A 10483-nucleotide genomic window follows, 5' to 3' on the forward strand; every position below is an offset into this window, starting at 1 on the left:
GCGCGTGTGCCCCCATGTGAGCATGTCAGCTTTGTGTCCACATATCCATGTGTCATCAGAATAACCAAATGAGGACGCTAACTCGAAGGTGTGGACTCCATCCGGGTCAAGCGTGGCACAGGCCCTGAGCCTGGGCCACCGTGGAGCTCAGACAACCCGCAGCCCCCGAGGGCCTCTCCGAGCCCGCTCCACTGTCACTGGCGAGGGGACGGCACGGCCCACACCCGAGTGGAAGGCCAGGGAGGCGGAGGCCTGCTCAGGGCAGGTAACACAACCCGCTGCAGCCGGAGAAGTGTGTCAGCGAGCCGGGCCGGCTCAATAGGCTCTTTGTGTGGGAGGCCTGCAAAGCCACCACCGGCTCAACGGGCTGTGGCACTGGCCTTCTCTTGCCTCGAATGATGTAAAAGGGAAGGTCTCAAAGGGGTTGGTGACCGTAAGCCAAAGCCCGGCCTCCTGCGATGGTCCCCATGGCCCCCCCAAGCAATCACCCCGTGACACAGAGCAGGCGCTCCGAGGCCCCCAGGCGCCCGGGGTACAGGGACTTTCAGGACGGGCAGGGCTGGCCTGGCCCGTGGCTCTTTGCACCCCACTCAGCAGAGCACACACAGGGCAGACAACGACACTGGCCACTCCACCCACACCACTGCGGCCCCTTCCAGAAGGAGGAGGGGACCGGCCAGAGTCCCCTGGAGTATGGCAAGGCAGAGTCAGGACAAAAAGCCAACCACCTGAACCGGAGCCTCAGGAGTGGGGCCTCGTCTGCAGAGACTTCATCAGACGTCAGCCCAACAGTGGCCGGCTTTTTATTACCCCGTGTGCCAGGCACTGTGGACAACGTCAGTGATAGAAGACCCTCCATGGCGGGGGACCCCCAGCCGTCCTCAGCACCCCACGGCCCACAGCACACAGAGCAAAGCGCTTCCCCTGGGCAGGACAGACATCATCATCATAACACACGACTATGATTTCCTGTGGCAGCGCTAAGAACTTTCCGCACGTCACTGGGAGAGTCACGCTCCCATCCTCCAGATCAAGAAACTGAGGCCGAAAGAGGTAAAGCAATTTGCCTAAGGGAACAGAGGGCCACTGCTGCCCAGTGCCAGCCGTGGCACCCAGAGCTGCGCAGGCCAGGCCCAAGGGACCCCACCCCACGGGAGTCCACCGCCATGCACACCCCTTGTCTTCACATACTGATGGTGCAAGGCAGGCTTCTCAATGGCAGCAGAACTGGAGAAAATGAGAGTGCGCCACACCTCAGGGATGCACACAAAATGTCGGCGAGGGCTCCAGGCCCCTTGCAACCTACGAATCAAGTGACAAGTCTCCTGAGGCCATTAAATGTCTTTCCGCTCTGGGCCACAGAAGACCAGTACACTTACTTGTGTAAAGCCACCGTTTTCTATGGGAAGCTAGGAAACAGGCAAAGATGATCTGAGATACATTTAAGAGTCTTTTGGCATTAAAAAAATTATCGCTTGTGGCGCTTACCTATTAAGACAAACAAATTCTTCCCACCAATTGAATAACAGCCCTGCACAAAGCAGTGGCCCACAGGCCACAGAAGGCTCCCTCCCGCCCTCGGGCAGGGACTCAGAGCCGCCCGCGGCTCCTGGCACGCCTCAGAGGGACAATAACCAACCATTCCTAGGCTGGGCCTCCCTCCACACGGCCTCCAACTGCCCTGGCACCCACGACCCCACGCACAGCGAATGCCCCCGTCCCCTCTGGAGGCCCGGCTTCCAGCACGTTTTCATCTGATCGCTCAGGGACTCGGGCACTGCAGGATGCTCTGTGACGCGTCTGCCACCTGCACTGGACAAGGTGCTCCCTGCAGCTAATGACAGGCTTGCCAGACAGCTGGGGAGGGGTCTCTAAACAAAAGGAGGCACCCGCCCTACAACGCGGCAGGAGCCCAGCAGGAGCCACTGAAGAACAGCAGCGGGCGGGCGTCCCACCGCGTGGACAGTGCCGTCTCCAGGACAGGTGCGGTGAGCGCCGGGAATGGTGGGGGAAGTCCTCAGACGCCGGGACAGAGGCCCTGACTCTCCTCCTCCCCACGGTTTCCCCCGATCAGGCCCCTGCACCTCTGCCTGTCCATCTCCCTGACCAGCCCCCAGCTTTTCCTGAATCTTCCCCCGTCACCTGCTGTCATAGTGTCCACATCCTTGGCCGCCAGCTCCTCCACGTCTGACCTCTTTCTCAGCTCGAACCTCCGGGACAGGCCTTCTCGGGGTTTCCATAATTCCTGGATCAAGAGGGGCTTCTCGTTGTCCCCAAACACCCGAAGGCATTCGGCCTGCCACTGCTGCCCGGAGGCGCCGGCCTGGCCCACCACGTCACACAGCACGTACTGGCTGGCGCACTCGGGGCTCAAGGCATAGCGCTCCAAGGCCTCTTTGACCAGCTCCCGGGCACTGGACGTGCCGGTGGCCAGGACGCTCTTGTAGTGGGTGCCTGTGCAGACGCTGTCCCCGAACACCTTCAGGACGCCGGGGGCCGAGAGCTGGGTGGACAGCTCCGCGGGGTCGTCGCTGGCCCCCAGGCTGGAGAGGGCGGCGTCCAGGTCACGGTCCTTGTAGCTCAGCGTCCGGGACAGCATGCTGGACAGCAGCTGACTCTGACGCTTCAGCTTGCTCTTGGTGGGTGGAGACATGATGAAGTGGGTCCCATAAAACATGGTGGGTCAGTCTTCGTGGATGAGGACCGAGGGCTCCAGCCAGCGGCGGGGAAGAGGCCGGGTCCTGGGAGAGGAACGGAAGCTGGGTTAGCGCTGACCGTCAGGAGCAGCAAGAGCAAAGGAGGCTCAGGGGAATTCTAACAGACCCAGGGGCCATCCGGGGCCCAACAGAACCAGCAGACACGCCACCCTCGGCCAAGTCCCAACAGAGCCCCCAAGTGAGGCTATGGCTGAGCTGGCAGGGGCCACAGGGGACAAAGCAGGTGTGAACGGGCTGAAATGCCCTTCGAGGAAAGCCATTATTAGGAGGCGTGATGAGGTCACCAACAGGTAAGACGTGCTCTGCTGTAGGGTGGCGGCCTGTAAGGTGCTGGCACCATGCACACCACACGCAGGCAGCCAGGGAACCGTGACGGACAGCGTGGGTGCGAGTTGTCCTCGCAGAGCAGACCTTGAGCAGGGCTGGCCCGGTCACATGGGACACAACCCAACAACGTGGCAGCCACAGAAAAGTTACACACCACGGAGCGTGTGAAATGCCTTCTCCCCTTAAACTCCCTCTCTCCTTCACCACAGCCTGTAATGTGGAAAATTCATCACAAATACAGGTGACACTAGGAAAACGGGCAGGGTGGCAGCCACATTAGCAGAGTAATAAGCGATCAGACATTCAAAACACAAACCCCCCAAAAGGCGGCTTCTCGAGGCCCGGCCCTGGCTTGGAGGAGCCACTTGCCGGGAGTGGCGGCGCTAGAATGTCCGAGGGACCACAGTGGACACAGAAGGGCTCCTCCAGAACCGTGGAGGCATGACTGGAATGTATGCATTCCACCCACCGCATCCAGCCTGGTACGCCAGCCCTGGCCAGGCCGGAGATGCAGAGAGCCGGGGAAATGAGAAAACAGCTCGGGGACCCTTTGGTGTGTCAGAAAACCATAATTCTGGTGCACTTAGTGTTCCCAGGGCCTAGAGCGCTAAAGAGAGCGTTTGTCAGGTTCCCTCAAAGTTCTGGGGGAGCAGGAGGCTGAGGAAAAGGAAGATGTCTCTGCTTCATAAAAGCGAAGGCTTTACAAGTCCGTGGAGACTGGAAAACCGCACACGTCTCCTGACTAACGCACCCCACTGCTAAGCTCGTGTCCTCACCAGTGACAAAAGCAGACAGACCAGAGAAGAAAACTCCACTTTCTAGAAGGTTCTGGAAACAGCGGCCCAGGTCCCAGTGAGGGCAGCACCGGCCACCTCACAGGGCCATGAACATCAGCAGTAGACTTGCCTGAAGTCAGAACCCTCGTCCCGACTCACTCGTGGCTCCCGGGGCGCTGGAAAGGGCTTTTGGAAGTGAAAGTGGCTGCTAGAGCAGGTGACAGTGACGGGGGAGCCGCCCAAAGAAAAGGACTCACACTGACCCCAAACCGCCCAGGCCGCCAACACCGACATGGTGAACGGGGTATCCTCCTCGCTGTCCACCCAGGCTTCCGTCACGTCCTCTCAGGTCTCCCACCCACCCCTCCACCCCCCTCCGAGGGCTGTCGGGAATTCAGGCGGAAAAGCAGGCCTGCCAGCAACGCAGCCAGAACCAGCCCCCGGACATCCTTGAGGACCCCGAACTCTTCAAAATGCTTTGTGCACCAAAGACTGGGTTCCAAACCCAAACTCAAACGTCTGCCCTCTGGGGTGGGCCGGGGGCGCTCCTCCCGCCCTGCAGCCTGTTGCTTACGCTTTACCCCTGCAAAGCCTGTCACTGTGTCAGGGCTTTCTGAAGACTTGAACTCGCTCAAAGCAGTCAAGTGCCCTAAGCAGAAGGAGCACATGAGGCTCTCTGGCCTCAGCGAGTCACGCTGTCAAGGAGGAAACATGTCAACCGCTTCGTTCTTCCTCCGGAGGAATGTGCGACAAGTTTCCTGGTCAGATGGGAAGGAGCCTGGAGCTGGCTAGGGCCCCCCTCGTGGACCTGTCGGAGGCCTCGAGTGAAGTGACCGCAGGAGCCGTTCAGAGAGTGCTCGCCTGACAAGCACATGGCTGTGCGTTTGCACACCATGCACGCCAGCAGCTTCGCACGGCTGCCAACTCCACCCTGAGCCTTCTGAAGGTCACACAGCCCTGCCTCCGAAACGTCCAACCCGGGCCTCTCCGACCCCACTCTCCGCTTCCCTGGCCTCCTTCAAGCATAGCCCCCCGGGTCCCCACCCAAACCGAGAGTGGCCCACAGTGTGGCCTCTGCCACTAGGCAGAAGCCTCTGCCTTTCGAGATGATGTCTGAGTGTAAATTTAAATATGATGCTGAAAACTGCGAGACCGGGTCTGGGCAGAAAAGTCAGGGCGCAAACGTAGGAGTTTGAAAGACCCCCAGATACAACGGAGAAGGGAATTGCTGTTATGCACCCGGGGGCCGATCCAGGTTCTGTAAGGTCTGAAGCTTACATAGTTCTGCTCATACAGGAAAGAAACAGAAAACTACAAATGCACGGCTGCCAGGTCCCCTCCCGGGGCCTTGGAAGTGAGGGGCCCTCCCTCCCCTCCGGCAATCTCTCGTGCTGGGCTAGAAGGCAAAGTTGGCGGTGTCAATGAAGCGAGCAGAGGGCACAGAGGAGAGAATCTGATGCCTTCCTTTCCAGACCCTGCTTCCTAAGCCCCAGGAAGTCCCAGTAAACACAGCCCCTGATCTCTCTGATCCAGCTGATCAGGAAGCTTTTATCTTCTCAGGGTCACTCTCTCTGTGGCCATTTTCAGAGAGTAACCAGGGAGGGAGCCACTTGTTTACGTCACCTTCCGCCTATCCACAAGTACTGCCTGTTTGAGAAAAAGTGACGGATCCTTTTTTGGAAAGGGCAAGAGGGCAGGAATATCCTACAGAGCCGTGCGCACCCTGGGTAACCAGATCTGTTCTTTGGGGGAGCCTGACCTGCCTTTTCTTTTTCTGCTTTCTTCTCTCCTCTTTCACACAAATAGTTGGGGGAACACGGGCCCACACGAGGGTGTGGGACGTTTGCTGCTGCTTCTCTTGGAGAATGTTTTTCTCTTGTTCTCAAGGAAGAATCCAGTTTCTGAGGAAAACAAGCTCAAGTCACACCAGTGAGGGCAGGCAGAGAGCGAGGTCAGCGCAGGGCTGACAAAATGGGTGGAGGGACGTGGCTGTTCCAACATGGGAATATGGAATCCATTAGAATTTCCACCCGGACAGGAAAGGAAGAGCATAGATCTGCAGGCCCTGCTTTAGCCCCCACGGTCCATAAATCCTATCTCGACAGCTCCAGCCAGAGAGATGCTTTTAAATACAAAAATAATTGAATCAGATTTAATTCTGACATGCTAGCCTCTTGAGACGGGACTGACTTTTTCCGCCCATGGGATTAAGGACCGGCTCCCCGCTGGAATGCACGAGAGGTGGCCCGAGCTGACTGAAGACACCTGTAATCGCCGGTGACTTGGAAAATTCTTTTTGGCAATTCAGATTAACCAAACACTTGACACGGCGCTGGGGGCTGAGCGGGCGGGGCTGCGGCTCCACCCAGGGGCCCCAACCAACCCGCTCCCTGGTGGGAAAAAGCCAGTTTCTTCCACGGGGGCCACCCCAGGAGCTCCAGCTCAGCGTATGTTTTCTTAGATGCAGTATTCGCAGAGGGGCTGGAAGTGGGACAGAAATAGCTGGGAGACAATGCTTTCAGCTGGCACACGAGTGGGGAAGGCGCTGCTGTGTGCACAGGAGAATCAAGACGGGCTGTGGGCGGGGGGATGTCACACCGACCCTGGAGGAGGGTGCGGACCCTGCGCCCCGCTCCCCCGCGGCTCCTGTGCTGCCAGACCCCGCCCCCCCCCGCAAGGGGACCACCCGGGAGACTGAGGCCCGCGGGACCCTGCAGGTCGGGGCCAGGCTCTGGGAGCCGCAGGGGGCGCTGGCCGCACCCCACGCCCCCGAAAACCGCAGGCTGGGCCGCCCTCGCCCGCACTCGCCGGCCTTCGGGTCCCGCCCCCCTGGGGCCGCGCCCGGGCCCCGAGAGCCGCCGGTTTCCATGGCAACCGGACAAGCCTGGCCTGGGCGGCCAAGGAGATGCCCCGTGCGGACCCCGTTGCCCCAGCGCGCGCCCCGCGGCCTCGGCGCCCCGGAGCCCCGGCCGCCGCCGGGAGGCGCCCCCCTCCGCCGCCACTCCTCGCGCAGCCCGCACTCACCTCCAGCACAGCCCGCCGCCGCCGCCGCCGCCGCGTTCCCGCGCGGCTCCCACACCCGCCGTTGGCCCGGGCCCGTGCCCGGGACCCGCGCGTGGCGCGGCGCCTCCTGCCGGCCGCAACGGACGGGGCGGGGCCTGGGGGCGGGGCTTCAGGGGCGGGGCTAGCTACAAGAAGAGGCGGGCCGTGCGCGGTCTCCCCCTGTGCCCACCAATGGACGGGGAGGAGGCCTCGAGGGGCGGGGCCTCGGGGGCGGGGCCGGCTACGAGAAGAGGCGGGCCGTGTGCGAGCTCTCCTGTACCCACCAATGGAGAGAGAGGAGGCCTCGAGGGGCGGGGCCTCGGGGGCGGGGCCGGCTACAAGAAGAGGCGGGCCGTGTGCGGGCTCCTCCTGTTCCCACCAATGGACGGGGAGGAGGCCTCGAGGGGCGGGGCCTGGGGGGGAGTGCAGAGCCGGTGAGGGATTGGGCGGAGCGCCGGCGCCACCTGCAGGCCAATTAACGGGTGTGGGCGTGGCCTCGGAGGCAGAGGTGGAGTCTCTGGGAGAGGGCGGGGCTGCGCAGCCAAGGGGCGGGGCCTCTGCAGGAGGGGCGGGGCCAGGGTAAACTGGGTGCCACGTGCTGGCCTCACGCTCTGGGGCACCGGCGAGCAGTGTTTTGTCCCCACTTTTTAATGCCACGGAGCCGAGGAAAGGCAAACACTTAACTGAAATGGAGCAGCCCAATATATGAACATCTAAGACGCTGAAAAAGGAAAAGGGTGGCTGGTTCCATCTCCCCTACAGTCTGTGCCCCACTGGGCAGCCAGAGTTGCAAATGACAAATCAGATGACAGCACTCTTCTGCTTAAAACAGAGCCGGGTCAGCTCTGGGGCTCTGGCCCAACAGCCCTCCTTAGGTCACTTGTTTTAAAAGTAGCTCGTGTCCTTAGAGCTCACTTTGGCACCAGCCCTCCCGCTGGGTCCACTTTGGAGAAAGGCTTCTCACAGACAGGGCTGTGAGACTGACGGCACGTTGGACACGGAGATGCAGAATTCTGACCCTGGGCGTGGACCTCTTTGTTGACAGCTATAGGGCTATAAAGTTTTACAGTAGTGACCCCAGATTTGTGCAGGGGAAAATGGGAAGGAGGGAACAGACATTTATGAACTACCTACTGTATATGTCAGACCCTACACTAGGGGCTTCACCTCGGTCATCTCATTTAAAGCTTGCGTCAGTTCTGGTGAGGGAGATGTTGTTACGAAATCTGGACCAAGTCTGGGCTGCTGTCTGTTTTTGTAAATAAAGTTTTATTGGAACCCAGCAATACCTATTTGTTTACTATTGTCTATAATCGCTTTCATGCAACAAAGACTTTACCGCCCAAAAGCCTAGAATAATTCCTATCTGGCCCTTGACAGAGACAGTTTGCTGACCCCGCTCTTCGGGATCTAGTAATGCCAACTATTTGGTATTACTACACCGTTTCACACCTCTGTATCTTTGCTCAGGCCATCCGCTCGGCCTTGAAATACCTTTCCCAACTGTGCTAGGCTGCTCAGGGGCCAGAGCAGATGCCACACACTGGGGGCTTAAACAGCGGAAATTTATTGTCTCACACTTCTGGAGGCTGGAAGTCAGACATCAAGGTGCCAGCAGGATTAGTTCCTTCTGAGGCTCCTCCCCTTGGCTTGTAAATGGCCATCTTCTCCCTGTGTCCTCACGTGGTCGTCCCTCCGTGCGTGTCTATGTCCTAATCTCCTCTTCTTATAAGGACACAGTTCTATTGGATTAGGGCCCACCCTAATGACCCATTTTAACTTAATCACCTCTTTAAAGGCCCTATCTCCAAACACAGTCACATCCTGAGGTATTGGGGGTTAGGGCTTCAACACATACATTTTAGGGGAACACAGTTCAGCTCATCACTCCAATCTTCCTGACCTGGCCAATTTCTACCCATCCTTGAAGACTCAGAGTAGGTGTTATGTGGGAGCCAGCCCCCAAGGTGGTCCCCAGTGATTCACGCCTTCTGGTTTTCAGGCCCCCGTGTAGTCCCGTCCCATGTTGACTAGGGCTGACCTGTGTAACCAATAAGATGCTGCCAAAATGACAGTATGACTTCTGGAGCTAAATCATAAAAGATATGACTTCCACCCTCACTCTCTCTTGGATCCCTCGCTCTGGGAGAAGCCGGCTGCCATGCTGGGAGGACACTCAAACAGCCCCAGAGAGGTCCACATGGTGAGAAACCAGCACCTCTTGCCAACAGCTGGCACCAACTCGCCATCCATGTGAGTGAGCCGTGCTGGATGCAGGACCCAGGAGCCTTCAGATGAATGCAGCCCTGAGCGACATCTTGACTGTATCTGATGAGGAGCCCTGAGCCAGAAGCACCCAGCAAAGCTGCTCTCAAATTCCCAACCCTCGGAAACTGTGTGAGATGACAGATGTTTATTATGGATTTAAGTCACTAAACGTGGGAGTAGCTTGTTAGGCAGCAATGGATAATAAATACACCTTATCCAGGAAGGCCTCTCTGACCCCTAGACTTGGCCACATGCCCCTCCTTTGTGCTCTCACAGACTTTTTTTTTTTTTGCAGGGGAGGATTTGCTCTGAGCTAACATCTGCTGCCAATCTTCCTCTTTTTTTTTTTCTCCCCAAAGCCCCAGTGCATGGTTGTGTTCCTAGTTGTAAGTCCTTCTAGTTCTTCAACATGAGCCACCACCACAGCATGGCTACTGACAGACAGGTGGGGTGGTTCTGTGACCGGGAAATGAACCGAGGCTGCTGAGGCAGTGAGAGCACCAAACTTCGACCACTAGGCCATCAGGGCTGGCTCCAGACTTTTATTTCTTATTTTTTTATTGACCAAGTCCACATTATACCCAACTATGCTCCTTCAATGCAAACCAGACGTTGTTACTTCTCAGCCTGTAATCCTCTAATAACTCCCTTTTGCACTTAGAATAAAGTGGGGCTTCCAGAACCCTCCCCCACGGGCTCCTGTTGACCCCCCCCCCAGATGCTCTCTCCCTCTGCCACGGAGCTCCAGCCCCACCTAACTCCTGTTTCAAACACACTAAGCTCACACTCTCCTCAGAAGCCTCTCCCCTTGATGCCCTTCTTCCTAAAATGCTCCTCCCACTGTGTTTGCGTGCTGGCACCTTCCTCTCATGAAAACCCGGCTCAACTACTGGGTCCTGACCACTGAGCCACCCTGCACTCACTCTCTATCTATCTCACCCCCCGTTTTGTTTAATCCATAGGCCTTTATCACTATTTATTTGTTGTGTATTTAACACGCACTAGGATTTGTGTTCCGTGAAGGCAGGCGCCTCATCTGTCCTGTCTACCTCCATCCTTGGCTCCAAGTAGGTGCGCAATAAATATTCCTTAAAGGAATAAAGGAATGAACAGATTTCGGCCCATCCCACCTCTCACCCCCTCCGTCAGCTGGAAGTTTCTCAAGGGCAAGAACTGAGTTCTGTTCATCTTTGTTTTCCAGCACCCAGCCCAGGGGCAGGTGAACCAAACAAGGTTTGGAAGCATAGGGTTGAACAGCTGGAAATTCAAGGGGCGAAAATGGAGTGTTGCGCTGCCCGCCATGGCCACCAGAGGGCGGCAGAGTCCCGAGACTTGCTCAAGGAAAGGACCAGA

At 58.1% G+C, this 10483-nt stretch overlaps 1 protein-coding gene across 3 annotated transcripts in view; it reads right to left on the reverse strand.

Annotated features, from left to right (window-relative positions):
* The window catches only part of RADIL (Rap associating with DIL domain), a 69726-nt gene extending 62726 nt beyond the window's left edge, over positions 1-7000 (reverse strand). The window contains exons 1-3 of one of the 3 annotated variants that reach the window (XM_023655188.2): positions 6086-6650; positions 5580-5721; positions 2143-2741 (exon numbers count right to left, since the gene is read on the reverse strand). In XM_023655188.2, coding sequence (XP_023510956.2) covers positions 2143-2677 — 535 coding nt within the window. In that variant the 5' untranslated portion in view covers positions 2678-2741; positions 5580-5721; positions 6086-6650. Of the gene's footprint in view, positions 1-2142; positions 2742-5579; positions 5722-6085; positions 6651-6844 lie in introns of those variants that run through there. The other 2 variants (XM_023655187.2, XM_070230692.1) reach the window with 2 other exon arrangements.
* Between the last annotated feature and the right edge of the window lie 3483 nt (positions 7001-10483).

This window comes from Equus caballus, chromosome 13 (genome assembly GCF_041296265.1).
Source record: "Equus caballus isolate H_3958 breed thoroughbred chromosome 13, TB-T2T, whole genome shotgun sequence".
NCBI lineage: Eukaryota > Metazoa > Chordata > Mammalia > Perissodactyla > Equidae > Equus > Equus caballus.